The sequence below is a fragment of the Schistocerca nitens genome, chromosome 4 (genome assembly GCF_023898315.1).
Source record: "Schistocerca nitens isolate TAMUIC-IGC-003100 chromosome 4, iqSchNite1.1, whole genome shotgun sequence".
Lineage (NCBI taxonomy): Eukaryota > Metazoa > Arthropoda > Insecta > Orthoptera > Acrididae > Schistocerca > Schistocerca nitens.
Genome location: NC_064617.1, coordinates 214,032,411 through 214,051,114, shown reverse-complemented (window position 1 = coordinate 214,051,114; position 18,704 = coordinate 214,032,411). Strand labels below are relative to the sequence as shown.

Genomic DNA, 18,704 nt, shown 5'->3' with positions numbered 1-18,704 from the left:
TGGTAGCATGCCGCGACAGCGTGGACGTGAACCGTATGTGCAGTTGACGGACTTTGAGCGAGGGCGTATAGTGGGCATGCGGGAGGCCGGGTGGACGTACCGCCGAATTGCTCAACACGTGGGGCGTGAGGTCTCCACAGTACATCGATGTTGTCGCCAGTGGTCGGCGGAAGGTGCACGTGCCCGTCGACCTGGGACCGGACCGCAGCGACGCACGGATGCACGCCAAGACCGTAGGATCCTACGCAGTGCCGTAGGGGACCGCACCGCCACTTCCCAGCAAATTAGGGACACTGTTGCTCCTGGGGTATCGGCGAGGACCATTCGCAACCGTCTCCATGAAGCTGGGCTACGGTCCCGCACACCGTTAGGCCGTCTTCCGCTCACGCCCAACATCGTGCAGCCCGCCTCCAGTGGTGTCGCGACAGGCGTGAATGGAGGGACGAATGGAGACGTGTCGTCTTCAGCGATGAGAGTCGCTTCTGCCTTGGTGCCAATGATGGTCGTATGCGTGTTTGGCGCCGTGCAGGTGAGCGCCACAATCAGGACTGCATACGACCGAGGCACACAGGGCCAACACCCGGCATCATGGTGTGGGGAGCGATCTCCTACACTGGCCGTACACCACTGGTGATCGTCGAGGGGACACTGAATAGTGCACGGTACATCCAAACCGTCATCGAACCCATCGTTCTACCATTCCTAGACCGGCAAGGGAACTTGCTGTTCCAACAGGACAATGCACGTCCGCATGTATCCCGTGCCACGCAACGTGCTCTAGAAGGTGTAAGTCAACTACCCTGGCCAGCAAGATCTCCGGATCTGTCCCCCATTGAGCATGTTTGGGACTGGATGAAGCGTCGTCTCACGCGGTCTGCACGTCCAGCACGAACGCTGGTCCAACTGAGGCGCCAGGTGGAAATGTCATGGCAAGCCGTTCCACAGGACTACATCCAGCATCTCTACGATCGTCTCCATGGGAGAATAGCAGCCTGCATTGCTGCGAAAGGTGGATATACACTGTACTAGTGCCGACATTGTGCATGCTCTGTTGCCTGTGTCTATGTGCCTGTGGTTCTGTCAGTGTGATCATGTGATGTATCTGACCCCAGGAATGTGTCAATAAAGTTTCCCCTTCCTGGGACAATGAATTCACGGTGTTCTTATTTCAATATCCAGGAGTGTAGAATGCCCACCAGATTGGATTAGTGTTGTTCATGTTCAGTGTTGTTACAAGGCCTGTTGTGGTGTATAAGGAGTGTTATCAGTGTCAGATCTTGACTGATCACTGTGAAGGACACAGAGATGCCATGTACCTGTGTGAGGCTGCGTTATCAGCGCCTAAAATTGGAAGGGGCCTCACAGTAGTTCTCCATTTGCTGGCTGCTCGAATCATACAATTATGGGGCATCTGGATGTGGCAGCAGCTCCACATTGTACTGCATGGGAACATGAGTATAGTCATCCTCATTCTTCAGGTTCTGGTTGACCACATCTGACCATCAGGGAGAATCATCATGTTGCACACTAAGCACACTGTAACACTTTCACATCCCCACCTACATCCAAGAACAAGTAATGGACTTCCTACAACATTCTGTTCCATCTCACATCATAGGTTGGAAACTGGCAGCATCTGAGTTAGGGAATTACTGTCCCATATATTTGGTGTGGTGCCATAAGTGGGAAGCATGGACTGCTGGTGAATGGCGATGCACTGTGTCCAGTAATGAATCACAGTTCTGCAGTACCTTGGACCACCATCTTTGGCCCATATGGCAGCAAACTGGGGTGAGGTCCTTTACTTCCAACACTTGGGATAGGCATAGTTGTGTTTATTTACACCTGACTTCATGGTGTGGGGAGCCATTGGATATGTCTAAGTCATGGTTGGTACTGTGTCAGAGAACTCTGACAGCACAATGGTATGTAACAGACATCTCGTAATTCTCATGTTTGATCTCTCTTGCGACAGTTATGTGGTTTCATTTTTCAACAGGGCAACATGTGTCCACATGTGATTTTTGTTTCTACGAACTGTCTTCAAGATGTTGAGGTACTTGTGTGGTCAGCAAGATCTGCAGTTCTGTCCCCAATAGAAGATTTGTGGGACGTCTCTGATTTAATACAGTTGTGAGACAGGTAGCCTCAGCAGTAAATACAAAGGTCTTATGACACTCTTCCCAAATGAAAGAAACATCTAGGCCAGGGACGATACAATGTCATACTGATAAGTGGGCTCATACTGTCAAGTTCTTTGTAAATCTGACTCGATTTTGTAACCCTTATCACTGAGGTAACATCACATACCCTCTCAACCTGTGAAGTTTCATTTTGTTTCCTCCTCGCTTCTGGGTGCTTCAATTTTTTTGTCAGGAGCGTATACATAATCTTTATACCTGCATTTTCTATTGGCTTGTCCTGTAGAGTATATGCATAAAATGTAGCAGGGCGGGAGCAACATACATAAAACGTCAGAGAAGCCTAATTATCTGAAGCGATCTGAAGGGAACACCCACAATGAATCTAATTGTAACAAAAGCTGATGCCAGGCTGAGATTCACTGGAAGAATTCTACAGAATTGTAACTGAACCACAAAGGAAGTGGCTTAGGAAAACACTAATTGTGATATTACTACTGCTCGTTAGTCGTATGCCTATACTAGGGAGAGTTAGCAGAGGAGTTAGAGAAGATCCAGAGAAGGGCAACTGTGTCGTCACAGGTTTGTTTAGTAACCGCGAGTGCATTATGGATTTATTCAAGCTGCAGTGGCAGAGAGTAATTTTGCATCGCAAAGAGGACAACAATTATAATTCTAAGACATCCAAACAAGAGTTGGCCAACATATTACTTCCTCCCACATACATGTCACGAGAGGACCACTACAAGAAAATTAGATAATTAGAGCACATATAAAGCGCTAGCGACAGTCTTTCTTTCCTCAAATCATTCTCAAATGAAACAGAAAGGAGGGAAAATCATAGCGGTATGATAAAAACCTTCCACTACACACTGTAAGTTAGCTATCTGAGGATACAGGGCGTCCAGAAATTGAGTATTGATTTTGTTGAAATGCTTATTGTATTCTTATTATTTATAGTGGCATATGTTTACCACATCTCACATTCAACATGAGCACCGTTAACATCCCGACAAGATTCCAATCTGCCGGCTGCGGCACGAAAGAAATTCCGCAGCATTTGTGGTGTTATAGCCGCAGGAGCTTGTTCAATTCGGCTCGGAGCTTCGCGAATCAGTTGTGTCGGTGAAACATACACCACTTGCTAAACTCCCAGACGAAGAGGTCCACGTGTGTGAGATCGGGAAAAAGCGCTGCCCAGATATTGCGCCCTGCGCGCCCAATTCACCTTCCAGGAAACACACCATTCAAAAACGTGCACACACCTGTGGCAGAATGCTGAGATGTCCCGTTCCGTTAGAAGTAAACCATATGCACAAGTTCATCCTGCATAAGCATCGGCCTCAGTGATGCAGTTATCTCGGTTAACTCTTCCACAAGTGCGGAAGGCTGCCTCGTAAAAGGAGGTCCGACGCAATACTAGCAAGTATTGCATGACTTTCGTCACCTCAGTGTCAACAGTACTGGCTTACTAGTGCCACACGTATTTGGAGGTACTAATGAAGCTGGAAACATAGTACTCGTAATAGCAATAATTATTAGTCTGCAAATAAATGAAATATTGATGTAATGTTGTTCAGCACACAGTCCTCAGTCAACAATAGAAATATCTGCACTTATATGCCTAACAGCTTGTATATGGCAGATGTTTACCAAAGAAGCATCGTTTACAAACCATGGGAATAGTAATATTTGCAACGTCCACGCTGGCTGTAAGAAGTCGATGAACAACGACCTCCTCCTGACAAGTTACGTGTAGGGATTTTCAAGATTCGTATCATTGGTCGCTGGTTTATTGATGGGGACCTAAACAGATTGAAGTTCCTAACAGTACCTATAGTTCTTCGCAAATTCGGCGAGGGAAAGATAATAAGAAGGGACATGATGTGTTACAATAGCAGGGAATAACTTCCATGGTAACAGAGGGTGGGAACTGTAGGTACAGATGGAATTTGGAATACAACCAACAACTAAATGATAACATTTGGCGTGAATACTATTCTGAGAAGAAGAGGTTGGCATTGGAGAGCAACTCGCAGCAGGTCGCATCAAAGCAGATAGAAGACTGATGGTCCGGCAAAATATGTTTGTGGAGTGGCATGTTCTGTTGTGCTTTACAACATGTTCGACCTGCTCCCCATGACGTGTGGCTGTGGTATTTTAAAATATTCAATGTTGTTGAGACGTGGTAACCATGTCAGCCGCTCATCAAATGTGACCGAGTGAGGTGCGGAGTGGTTAGCACACTGGATTCGCATTAAGGAGGACGACGGTTCAAACCCACGTCCAGCCATCCTGATTTAGGTTTTTCGCGATTTCCCTAAATCACTTCAGGCAAATTCCTGGACAGTTCCCTTGAATGGGCAAAGCCGACTTCCTTCCCCATCCCTCACTAATCCACTGAGACCGACGATCTCACTGTTTGGTCCCTCCTCTAAATCAACCCACCAACCATCAAATGTGAGACCCAGAAACCTCACTGAACTTTTAAAATTGAGAACAGTGTCCGTCATTTTAATTACAGGCAGGTTAAAGGGGCTCCTCCTCCCCTCTCTCTGTCCATCTTCTCTTTCCTTTTTCCGCTGTTTTCTCCTCCTCGTGGTTCTGATCACCTATTCCTCCCCCCTCCCCTCCCCACCCTGTTCGTCTCCTTGTCTTTCCTTTCTTTGTGCATTTCCTAATCCGCTCTCCAATGTCGCCCTGCAGTTTCGTTTTCACGCTTCTCAACTGTTTTCTTTCATCATTTTGTGTGGGGGAATGGGCAAGTGAGTAAGAAAAAGTTTCATAAAGGTTAGAAATTATGTATAATGTTGTGGTTGTTTGCGCATCATGAGCTATGCTTCCTTTTCAGTCCCCCCCCCCCCCCCCCACACACACACACTTTGAAAGGTAGATGGATCTTACTCTTGTAGTGGTTATTTCCAGGCACGAAGTAATGTGTGTACCAACTATGGCTGAAATCGATTAAGTGATTTAGGGGGAGATGTGGTGGTGGTAAGTTCCTATGGGACCGAACTGCTAAGGTGATCAGTCCCTAGGCTTACACACTACTTAATCTAAAACTAATCACGCTGAGAACAACGCATACACCCCATGCCCGAGGGAGGACTCGAACCTCCGACAGGGGGAGCCTCGCGAACTGTGACAAAGCGCCCTAGACCGCGCAGCGAGGAGACGTGCAGCCTGGATACATACTCGTATATCCCCTTTTATAATGCACTGATCAGCTGAAACATTATGTCCATCTACTTAATAACTTGGTTGACGGCCTTTGGAACGAAATACATCAGTGATTCTGTATACCAGGAATCCGACAGTTTGTTGGTAGGTTTGTAGAGACATGTGGCATATCTGCACATAGGTCATGTAATTCGCGTAAACAACTGACCACTGAATTGCGTACGCGGTGATGGCTCCTGATAGCGACCAGGATGGGTACCGTATGATTTATACCAGGCGTATTTGGTCGCCGAGACATCAACGTGAGTTCACTGTAAAACTCCTCAAACCACTGTAGCACGGTTCTGGCTCGGAGACAGGGTCGATTATACTGCTGGAAGGTGACATCACCGTCGGAGAAGACATCAAGCACGAAGGGATGCAGGTGCTTCGCAGCTGTAAGTGTGTCTTCGATTAGTACTACATGTCCTGTGTAAGCGCAGGAGAATCTCAAACCATCCTGCGTAGGTGGCGTGCTGGATGTTTCGAGTCGCCGTCCACCTCGATGAGGGCGTTTGTGGAGACGACATCAATCCAGAGTACCAAACTGTGTTTCATCCTAAGACCCGACATGTTTCCATTGATCGACGTCGAATCCTGATGATCCCCTGCCCACTAATATCGTGAATGACGATGTCATTGGATCAACACATGAACACGTAGGGGTGGTCTGCTGCTGATCTCCACTTTCAACAATGTACGATGAATGTTGAGCTTCGTAACACTTGTGTGTGCTCCAGCATTCAGCTCTTTCGTCAGAGATGCCACAGATCACCAACTACCCTACTTTACAGAACAGACAAACCTCTAAATCACACATTCTGTGGAGAGTCCTGAATGTCTAACCATTTAGCGGCTAGTGATAGTTTCATTTTTTTTTTTTTTTACTTTATTGTGAGTTCAGTGGCACAATCTGCTGCTCTTCAGCCGAGGGACATGACAACTAAGACAAGAATAAAATGTTACATATAAGGCGATAAAAAAAGGAGCACATAAAACAGAGTAAGGGGAGATAATGGAGGTAAAAATACATTGACATGGAGACGTTCATGGGGGGACAATCAAAAAAAGTCGACATAAAGTTAAAAACTCAGTTGGAGATCCTTAAAACACAAAGAAGCAACTGAAGGCACACGCATAGTTTAAAAGTCGGCCACAGTATTAAAAACACTCCGGAGCAACACACTTAAAACCCACTTGGAGCACACACGATGAAGAATGAAACTACCAGGTGGGACCTGCCACCAGCTGATGTGGCTGAACGGTTCTAGGCGCTTCAGTCTGGAACCGAGCGACCGCTACTGTCGCAGGTTCGAATCCTGCCTCGGGCATGGACATGTGTGATGTCCTTAGGTTAGTTAGGTGTAAGTAGTTCTAAGTTCTAGGGGACTGATGACCTCAGATGTTAAGTCCCATAGTGCTCAGAGCCATTTTTTGGGACCTGCTGAAGGAGAGGCAGGAGAGGATGGAGAAGGAGGGGAGAGCAAGGGGTAGCAGGGGAGGCGGCGGGATGAAGAGAGTAGGGGAATCAGCAGGTACACTAAGAGGCAGGAGACTGCTGGGGCAGGAGGTGAAGAGGGAAGACAACGTAGGAAGAAGTGCAGAGACACTGAAGGGGAGCACAAGAGAGGGAGGGGGAGTAGGAGGGGAAAGCCGCTCAGGAGGAGGGAGGGGGAGGAGAGGGAGCCCTGAGGAGGAGGCAGGAGGAAGACGGGGTTACAGTTGGTAGGAAGGGTAGATGTCAGGGCGAAGCTCATCATCTGGGAGGGGTAGATGTTGGAAGTTGTGTTGGTAAAAGAGGCGAAGGGTGTGGAGATGGAGAGAGGGTGGGACACAATGGTAAAGACGCGGCAATGGGCTGGGGGTGGAGCGGAAGGGAGACACCAGGGGGTGAGGGGGATCAAAGTAGCGGAAAATACATAGTGTGCAGATGTCTTCAAGGAAAAGGAGATGGTGGGGGAAGGGCATGAGGCCCTTATAATTTAACTACAAAATAGCAGGTTAGCAACTGGAAGCAGTTAATTCCATAAATTATCTGGGGGTACGCATTAGGAGTGATTTAAAATGGAATGATCATATAAAGTTGATCGTCGGTAAAGCAGATGCCAGGCTGAGATTCATTGGAAGAATCCTAAGGAAATGCAATCCGAAAACAAAGGAAGTAGGTTACAGTACGGTTGTTCGCCCACTGCTTGAATACTGCTCAGCAGTGTGGGATCCGTACCAGATAGGATTGATAGAAGAGATAGAGAAGATCCAACGGAGAGCAGCGCGCTTCGTTAAAGGATCATTTAGTAATCACAAAAGCGTTACGGAGATGATAGATAAACTCCAGTGGAAGACTCTGCAGGAGAGACGCTCAGTAGCTCGGTACGGGCTTTTGTTAAAGTTTCAAGAACATTCCTTCACCGAAGAGTTAAGCAGTATATTGCTCCCTCCTACGTATATCTCGCGAAGAGACCATGAGGATAAAATCAGAGAGATTAGAGCCCACACAGAGGCATACCGACAATCCTTGGTTCAAATGGCTCTGAGCACTATGGGACTTAACATCTGTGGTCATCAGTCCCCTAGAACTTAGAACTACTTAAACCTAACTAACTTAAGGACATCACACACATCCATGCCCGAGGCAGGATTCGAACCTGCGACCGACAATCCTTCTTTCCACGAACAATACGAGACTGGAATAGAAGGGAGAACCGATATACTCAAGGTACCCTCTGCCACACACTGTCAGGTGGCTTGCGGAGTATGGATGTAGATGTAGATGTAGAGGATGCGCGTGGGGGACGGAGGGCAGATGCGGAAGGCGAGGCGGAGCGCATGGCATTTGAGGATTTGGAGGTATTTATAGAACCTGGGAGGGGCGGAAATCCAAGTTACACTGCCATAACAGAGGATGGGGCGGATCAAGTATTTGTAGGTTTGAAGGATGGTGGAAGGACGATAGTTTCACTGTCCTTTAACTTTCTCCGTAGATTATCACTACAGTAGCATGTGAGTATTCGACTAGCTTCGCCGTGTTCGAGATACTCGTTCACAGGCTCTGTGTAATAACGATCTTCTTCTTTCTTGGCACTACAGCTCATGATAAGCCTTGGCATCTTCTACAATTTCCTTCCATCTCTCTCGGTCCTTTGCCAATACTCTCCAGTTTCTATAGCCCATCTTCCTAAGATCTTCGATTACTCCATCTTCCCATCTGGCTCTTGGTCGACCACGTGCTCTCTGCCCTCCTGGCTTTCCTTGTAATATTCTTTTTGGTACTCCTGTATCATTCATGCGAGCCAAATGCCCCGCCCACCTCAGTCTGGATGATTTCACTATCCTTCTGATGGGTTGGTCTTTGCGTATTGTATACAACTCATGGTTGTATCTCCTCCTCCATCTTCCTCTTTCACAGATTGGGCCGATAATTCGTCTAGGTACCTTTCTTTCAAATGCATCCAGTGTTTCAATATCTTTAGTTGTTAATGTCCAGGCTTCAGAGGCATATGTAAGCGCTGGCCGTATAAGTGATTTATACATAGTTAATTTCGTGGTACGAGTCAGGAGCCTTGAGGATAGAAGTCTTGTTAGGGCAGATTAGGCTCTGTTGACCAGTATTAATTTCTGCTTAATTTCAAAGGAGATATCATTTAGATGTGTAACTGTCGAGCCCAGGTACTTGAAATGTTGAACTCTCTCAAATGTATAATTGCCCATTGTTATTGCATTTGGCATATTTTCTCTATATGCTTCTCCAGCTGCCATATATTTTGTTTTTTGTTCATTAATAATTAACCCCATGTTCCTGCTGGCCTGTTCGAGAGCTGTAAATGTCTCTTCCATTGCTTTTTGGGTTCTTGCTATTATATCTATGTCATCTGCGTAGGCCAGTATCTGCACCGATTTATAGAAGATCGTTCCTCTGTTCAGAAGGTTTGCGTTTCTCATCACCTTGTAATTTTTTCTGCTATCTATGTAATTATGTAGTTCTCAGTTCGTTCGAGCAATCAATCATTCATGATATGAAACACAGTTATAGCTCAGTCACTCAAAATGATTCAGAAATTTTACTTGTTAAAATGAAATCAGGCGATGATTCTTCTTCTCTGGAGGCTCGTGCTTTGCGGCAGTCTGCTAATCTGTACAAATGAAATGCCTCGTAATTTTGGGAGCGTTGTATAATCAGTCGGGAAACCTCAGATCAAGCGGATATTTTGCTTTGATGAAGTTTAACCTTCCGAAGAAGTGATAGAGTTCTTGGATTATTAAATGCAGGTTCGTATCCAGTCTTTCGGAAGTTCCCTTCTGATTAACAACTACGCAATATATCGATGAATATCATTAATTCTCAAATGTCAAATACACACGTTTTTTTTTTTTTTTTTTGAAGGAGCAATATATATGTATATTTCCCTTTTAATCGTACAATTTCGTATCAGTTATTTTTTGTCATAAATCTCAATATTCAGATTACAATTCTTCAAACAATGCTCAGGCTAATCGGCACGAAGACAATCTCGGAAGCTTTTTTCTAACAAACACCAGAGAGAGTACTACAAAGAATAATTATGCACTCATGGCATAGCTATTGAAAGAAACTACTTTGCGCATGGATTCTGCGAGTATGAAGATAGGAAATTAGTAAACGTCATTCAAGAGTAGAATTGTATCAGAATAATTCATCGAATATAAAGAGATATTACAACCTTCTCGAGGGCGGCATTACAGAGATGCCAATGCATCCGCTTGTCGCACTCCATTTTTAGTACTGCCCTTTCCCAAAGTCGCGTACCTGAATGGATTTCCCCATTTGCAGCCCAATCTTCGTTAGCGTGATCCCCCGTCCGTGTCTGCTCAGATCATGTACTTTCGTTACCGCGTCACTTACACGCAACGCCACTAGGCAGCATTAAGGCATCGAACGTCGCGGCGGGCAGTGGTCATGTTTTTTCTCATCAGTGTACGTATTGGTGTCTCAGTGTGCGTTTGTGTCGTTTACAGCCCATAGCGAAAAGTGGAAAGTTGTAAGTGAGCTTATACACACGCTGTATTCTGCGAGTCAGTTTTAATTCTGCCCACCCTGTGGTTTGTATAAAGCTATTTTGCTCCTTTTTCTTTTACGCTTCGTAGTTCACATGTTGCAAACATTCTGCTACTGGGTACGAACAGTGCTCAACTAACACTGACCTTGGGGTTTTACTGAAATGTGGGAATGATGAAATAATGTTTATCTTAGGCGCAGAAGTATCCCAAATTTGTACCGCAGTGTTTGTATTGGACATGTTATTTTCCTTTTCGTGGACGATGGAGGAAATGTACGTTTTAATAGAGCTAAAGTGCGAATTTTACGCGCGCCCGTTGAGTAGACAGAGTGATTTACGAACTAGAAACATCCCTCAACTGCCGCTGGAGTGCGTTGCGATCGTGTATACCACGTTGGGGCCCACGTACCGTGTGCACAAGTCGCATCGTTCCTGAGCGTTCAGCAGCACGTTGAACTCGGCACGCTCAACGTTAACGTTCGACAGCACGGTCCGTGTGCCGACGGCTTTAGCCTTGGTGACAGCTTCCACTCTCGCAGGCATACGTACAACCAGGTACTGGAAGGTTTCTTGGGGAATGGCAGCCCACTCTTCACGGAGTGCTGCAATGAGGAGAGGTATCGATGTCGGTCGGTGAGGCCTGGCACAAAGTCAGCGTTCCAAAACATCCCAAAGTTGTTCTATAGGATTCAGGGCAGGACTCCGTGCAGGCCAGTCCATTACAGGGATGTTATTGTCGTGTAACCACTCCGCCACACGCCGCGCATTATGAACAGCTGCTCGAACGTGTTGACAGATGCAATCGCCATTCCCGAATTGATCTTCAACAGTGGGAAGCAAGAAGGTACTTAAACTTCCTTGGCTGCCACAGCCGGTAGTCGGGCCGTTCGCCAGAGCGGCGAACAGCTGTAGAGCTGGTCACTCACCGTAGAGTCCTGCGGCGGTGAGCAGCCCCGAGACGCCGGCCAGGTAGGCGGCGGTGGGCGGCGCGAGGCGCGCGCAGCAGGGCGCCGCGACGAGCGCGCAGAGGCGGCCGAAGGCGGGCACGGCGGCCGCGAACGCCGCCTCCTGCCTCGAGTAGCCGGCCACCGCCTCGCGAGCCAGCAGCGGCGTCAGCACGCCCACCAGCGGGCCGGCCAGCCGCCAGCACGCCTGCTGCGCCGCCGCCGCGTACGTCAGCCGCCTGCAAGCACGGCCGACACCTGTAGTCTGCGTTACACTCACTCGCATCACAGTCCGACACGTACAGTCGCGACACTCTCTGTTGCAAACGCTGTTAACTGTTTGGCAGCTAGAGCGACACTATGCTACGTTCACCATAAGAATAAACCTGATGTCAACAGACCGAAACAAGGTCATCGGTTTTTGTTCCGCTCTTACAAGGGAACATACCCATCGCACCCCCTTCAGATTTAGTTATAGGGTGGTACAGTGGATAGGCCTTGAAAAACTGTACACAGATTAATCGAGAAAACAGGAAGAAATTGTGTGGAACTATGAAAAAATAAGCAAAATATACAAACTGAGTAGTCCACAATATATGCAATAAAAATGTTAATACTGGCTCAGCAACGCCGTGGTCCCGTGGTTAGCGTGAGCAGCTGCGGTACGAGAGGTCCTTGGTTCAAGTCTTCCCTGCAGCGAAAATTTTAATTTTTTATTTTCAGACAATTATCAAAGTTCAGGCACTTACACAAAATCAACTTCGCTCTCCAAAATTCCAGGACATGTTCAGATTTGCTTGGACATATACAGGATTTGACGGTCTACACCCGGAAAAATTTGAAAACGTTAAAAACATATGTTTTGACAGAGCACAAGGAAAACTCTGCGACTGTGAAACTGTTGCATTCATTTGTTGCAGTTTATGTGACAAACTCTTATGTTTTCATCACTTTTTTGGGAGTGATTATCACATCCACAAGAAAACCTAAATCGGGCAGGTAGAAGAATCTTTTTACCCATTCTCCAAGTGTACAAGTTAGGTGGGTCGACAACATTTTCCTGTCATGTGACGCACATGCCGTCACCAGTCTAGTATAGAATATATCAGATGTGTTTTCCTGTGGAGGAATCGGTTGACCTATGACCTTGCGATGAAATGTTTTCGGTTCCCATTGGAGAGGCACGTCCTTTCGTCTACTCATTGCACGGTTTTGCGGTGCGGTCGCAAAACACGGACACTAAACTTATTACAGTGAACAGAGACGTCAATGAACGAATGGACAGATCATAACTTTGCGAAAATAAAGAATGAAATTATTTCACTCGAGGGAAGACTTGAACCAAGGACCTCTCACTCCGCAGCTGTTCACGCTAACCACGGGACCACGGCGCTCCTGAGCTCACCATATCCTTAACGTTGCCTACCTTGCATATGGACTACTCAGTTTGTATATTTTGCTTATTTTTTTCATAGTTCCACACAACTTCTTCCTGTTTTCTCGATTGATCTGTGTTCAGTTTTTCTAGGCCTATCCACTGTGCCGGCTTATAACTAAATCTGAGGGGGGTGCGATGGGAAGGTTCCCTTGATAGAAGTAGGTCCAACTTGCACTATGTGACCAAAAGTATCCGGACACATGGCACAAAATGACTTACAAGTTCGTGGCGCCCTCCATCGGTAATGCTGGAATTCAATATGGTGTTGGCCCACCCTTCAGCCGTCGACACACGGACCGTGCATCCGAACTTCGAGCGTTGAGCGTGCCGAGTTTCTGACGCCATAGTGTGGAATAGCACGTTAGGGAGTCTTTCGGAGCGTGCATAGCAATATCTGGCATGTCAGATATTCTGAGCGTGCGTCTGAGCGTTGACCAATGAGATGGCACAACGTCACGCGCATGCCGTCTCCATTCAGACATGAGTTGTGAGGCGCCATATTGGCATTCATTTCAAGCCCATATGTATATATGCCGTTTCTGAGCGCCAGCAAATTGAGAATCACTGGAAAACCCGTTGTTAACTGTGTAATTTGTTCCAATAAAATAATGAGAAACATCATATTCGTGGCGAAAGATAATTGTAACTTTCGTATTATGAGAGTAGGCTATTTGAAGGCAGCGACACACTGAAGATCCACCCAAAACGCACTGTTCTTCGTACAATTTGTTATAATTAAATTTCCATTAGTAACATACAGGGTGTTTCAAAAATGACCGGTATATTTGAAACGGCAATAAAAACTAAACGAGCAGCGATAGAAATACACCGTTTGTTGCAATATGCTTGGGACAACAGTACATTTTCAGGCGGACAAACTTTCGAAATTACAGTAGTTACAATTTTCAACAACAGATGGCGCTGCAAGTGATGTGAAAGATATAGAAGACAACGCAGTCTGTGGGTGCGCCATTCTGTACGTCGTCTTTCTGCTGTAAGCGTGTGCTGTTCACAACGTGCAAGTGTGCTGTAGACAACATGGTTTATTCCTTAGAACAGAGGATTTTTCTGGTATTGGAATTCCACCGCCTAGAACACAGTGTTGTTGCAACAAGACGAAGTTTTCAACCGAGGTTTAATGTAACCAAAGGACCGAAAAGCGATACAATAAAGGATCTGTTTGCAAAATTTCAACGGACTGGGAACGTGACGGATGAACGTGCTGGAAAGGTAGGGCGACCGCGTACGGCAACCACAGAGGGCAACGCGCAGCTAGTGCAGCAGGTGATCCAACAGCGGCCTCGGGTTTCCGTTCGCCGTGTTGCAGCTGCGGTCCAAATGACGCCAACGTCCACGTATCGTCTCATGCGCCAGAGTTTACACCTCTATCCATACAAAATTCAAACGCGGCAACCCCTCAGCGCCGCTACCATTGCTGCACGAGAGACATTCGCTAACGATATAGTGCACAGGACTGATGACGGCGATATGCATGTGGGCAGCATTTGGTTTACTGACAAAACTTATTTTTACCTGGACGGCTTCGTCAATAAACTGGCGCTTATGGGGAACCGAAAAGCCCCATGTTGCAGTCCCATCGTCCCTGCATCCTCAAAAAGTACTGGTCTGGGCCGCCATTTCTTCCAAAGGAATCATTGGCCCATTTTTCAGATCCGAAACGATTACTGCATCACGCTATCTGGACATTCTTCGTGAATTTGTGGCGGTACAAACTGCCTTAGACGACACTGCGAACACCTCGTGGTTTATGCAAGATGGTGCCCGGCCACATCGCACGGCCGACGTCTTTAATTTCCTGAATGAATATTTCGATGATCGTGTGATTGCTTTGGGCTATCCGAAACATACAGGAGGCGGCGTGGATTGGCCTCCCTATTCGCCAGACATGAACCCCTGTGACTTCTTTCTGTGGGGACACTTGAAAGACCAGGTGTACCGCCAGAATCCAGAAACAATTGAACAGCTGAAGCAGTACATCTCATCTGCATGTGAAGCCATTCCGCCAGACACGTTGTCAAAGGTTTCGGGTAATTTCATTCAGAGACTACGCCATATTATTGCTACGCATGGTGGATATGTGGAAAATATCGTACTATAGAGTTTCCCAGACCGCAGCGCCATCTGTTGTTGAAAATTGTAACTACTGTAATTTCGAAAGTTTGTCTGCCTGAAAATGTACTGTTGTCCCAAGCATATTGCAACAAACGGTGTATTTCTATCGCTGCTCGTTTAGTTTTTATTGCCGTTTCAAATATACCGGTCATTTTTGAAACACCCTGTATCTACGATTATAGTTCTCAGCAAGGCGTAACATAATATGAATAGACCTAAGGATTCTGTCGTTGGTATAGCGTAATGAGTTGCGTCAATGTCTTGTAGAAATGTTCGCCGAGGCAATGCTTCGCGTCTTGACACTTCCAATTTTTTTTTTCTTATCATTGGCGTTTTTATTAGGTTCTGATACTTTATTATTAGTTTAATGTAGGTATATACTATAATATTTGATGTTATCTAAATATAACTTAACCTTTTTTGAGGGGTGACTTTGTTCGATTGGCTTAATCTCCAGGACAGCTTGCGCTACTTGTATAAAGCTATTTTGCTCCTTTTTCTTTTACGCTTCGTAGTTCACATGTTGCAAACATTCTGCTACTGGGTACGAACAGTGCTCAACTAACACTGACCTTGGGGTTTTACTAAAATGTGGGAATGATGAAATAATGTTTATCTTAGGCGCAGAAGTATCCCAAATTTGTACCGCAGTGTTTGTATTGGACATGTTACTTTCCTTTTCGTGGACGATGGGGGAAATGTACGTTTCAATAGAGCTAAAGTGCGAATTTTACGCGCGCCCGTTGAGTAGACAGTGTGATTTACGAACTAGAAACATCCCTCAACTGCCGCTGGAGTGCGTTGCGATCGTGTATACCACGTTGGGGCCCACGTACCGTGTGCACAAGTCGCATCGTTCCTGAGCGTTCAGCAGCACGTTGAACTCGGCACGCTCAACGTTAACGTTCGACAGCACGGTCCGTGTGCCGACGGCTTTAGCCTTGATGACAGCTTCCACTCTCGCAGGCATACGTACAACCAGGTACTGGAAGGTTTCTTGGGGAATGGCAGCCCACTCTTCACGGAGTGCTGCACTGAGGAGAGGTATCGATGTCGGTCGGTGAGGCCTGGCACAAAGTCAGCGTTCCAAAACATCCCAAAGTTGTTCTATAGGATTCAGGGCAGGACTCCGTGCAGGCCAGTCCATTACAGGGATGTTATTGTCGTGTAACCACTCCGCCACACGCCGCGCATTATGAACAGCTGCTCGAACGTGTTGACAGATGCAATCGCCATTCCCGAATTGATCTTCAACAGTGGGAAGCAAGAAGGTACTTAAAACGTCGATGTACGCCTGTGCTGTGATAGTGCCAGGCAAAACAACAAGTGGTGCAAGCCCCCTCCATGAGAAACACGACCACACCATAACACCACAGCCTCCGAATTTTGCTGTTGGCACTACACACGCTGGCACATGACGTTCACCGGACATTGGCCATACATACACGTTGCCATCGCATCGCCACATTGTGTACCGTGATTCGTCATTCCACACAACGCTTTTCCGCTCTTCAACCGTCCAATATTTACGCTACTTACACCAAGCGAGGCGTCGTTAGGCTTTTACCGGCGTGATGTGTGACTTATAAGCAGCCGCTCGTCGATGAAATACAAGTTTCCTCACCTCCCACCTGTCATACTACTTGCAGTGGATCCTAATGAAGTTTGGAATTTGTGTGTGATGGTCTGGATAGATGTCTGCCTATAACACATTACGATCCTCTTCAACTGCCGGCGGCCTCTGTCAGTCAACAACGAGGTCGGCCTCTACGCTTTTGTGCTGTACGTGTCCCTTTACGTTTCCACTTCACTGTCACATCGGAATCAGTGGACCTAGGGATGTTTAGGAGTGTGCAAATTTCGCGTACAGACGTATGACACAAGAGACACCCAATCAGCTGACGATGTTCGAAGTCCGTGAGTTCCACGGAGCGCCCCATTCTGCTCTCTCACGGTGTCTAATGACTACTGAGGTCGATGATATGAAGTACTTCGCAGTAGGTGGCAGCGCAATGCACCTAATATGAAAAACCTATGTTTTGTGGGTGTCCGGATACTTTCGATCACATATTTTATGTATTAGATATCTTATTACAGCCGGCCGTTGTGGCCGAGCGGTTCTAGACGCTTCAGTCTGGAACTGCGCGACTGCTACGGTCGAAGTTCGAATCCTGCCTCGGGCATGGATGTGTGTGATGTCTTTAGGTTAGTTAGGTGTAAGTAGTTCTAAGTTCTAGGGGACTGATGACCTCAAATGTTAAGTCCCATAGTGCTCAGAGCCATTTGAACCATTTTTTATCTTATTACTATGTCACCGTAAAAGAACATTTAAGACATTCTGCTGTAGTAACAGCCATCAATGTTTTCCTTAATCACACTTTAGCTACGTAATTTTTATTTCAAAAATCGCGTACAGGCACAGTCTCCGTAAAGGCTATTTGTGCCCTGATTGTCTCGCTGTTAATACGTGCTGTGGAAATGGATGACACCGTTTCCTGCTTCGTAACAGAACACTGGCGCGGAACATCGTTAGGCGAGAAAAAATTTGTTCATAATGTTTTTCACAAGATTACAGAGAAAAATCAGTTCTGACATTTTTCAAGAAACAGTATGTAATAATATAAGAAAATGTTTTTCAGTTGGAGGATGTCAAGTCAAACACCTTTCAGTCGTCTAGTTTCCAAACTTATTTTGGCTACCAGTTTAGGCGATTTACTATGCCATCTTCAGGCCCCTGATCGACGTGTAGGAAGGTTCCAGCTCGGTTCTGGTCAAAACACGAGCCAGTAATACTGGTATTAGTAAATTTCTGCCTGCTATAGCGATCACTTCAACCACCTGGCAGCCAAATAAAATAAGTTTGGAATCTAGACGACTGAAAGGTGTTTGGTTTGACATCCTGTATCGAACAACCGAGTCCTGCAACCATCTCTGACAAGACGGACATACAGAGTATTTTAGTAGTTTTGTGGCGTGACTATAGCGTCCTAGACTGATATTCGTGTGTGCTAAATCATTTAAATATGAAATTCATCAAATATATCTTACTTAACTTATACATAGCCATCATTTTCAAGAAAAATGCACGTCCTCCAGTTTCTAACTACATATCGCACGCTAAATTCTGGTTTTAAGTGCAAATATACATTTTTAATTATCGATATCTTGTAGAAGATTGTTAAAGAGTGTTCAAAATTAAGAAAATATTACACAATAAAATTGTTTGGAGAAAAATGAAAAATCAGATACTCTTTATTTAAAATGTTTTATAGGACAGATGTAGTCTCACACGAGCCGGAGTGATAAGCGCCTTCGAAACATGGAAAACAATTATCGCGGCCTCGGGCACACTGTACAAATACTGAATTTTTACAGTTGTCACCATAGCCCAATAGAATTCATGTGGAGCCAATGTATGGGATTTGACGTGAGAAATAACAAGACGTTAAAGCTGCCAAACGTACTGGAACCAATGCACGAAGCTTTGTCACACGCCACGAAATGCAGAACAGCACGTCAGAAAAGAGGAAGAGGAAATGTGGATTTTTGGTGGTTGGGATTCTGTTGCTGATCGCCTCTTTAACAACTTAGCAGTACTGAAATGTACCGTATTCCTTGGAGTCCAATAGGGAAGGAGTTCAGAGATTACCAGATAACTGACTGCAATACCTTCAGTGGCTTCAGTATTTAGCTACATGCGAAATGAGCAGTGCGCTTTTACGCGACACATAGCTCATGCAAAAAAAAAAAAAAAAAAAAAAAAAAAAAAAAAAAAAAAAAAAAAAAAAAAATTACC

The 18,704-nt window shown here is 45.9% G+C and overlaps 1 protein-coding gene across 1 annotated transcript in view; it reads right to left on the bottom strand.

Moving 5' to 3' along the window:
• The window catches only part of LOC126252208 (uncharacterized), an 88,879-nt gene that overhangs the window by 44,978 nt on the left and 25,197 nt on the right, over nt 1-18,704 (bottom strand). Inside the window, exon 4 of the mRNA XM_049953078.1 lies at nt 11,320-11,576. Coding sequence (XP_049809035.1) covers nt 11,320-11,576 — 257 coding nt within the window. The remainder of the gene's footprint in view (nt 1-11,319; nt 11,577-18,704) is intronic.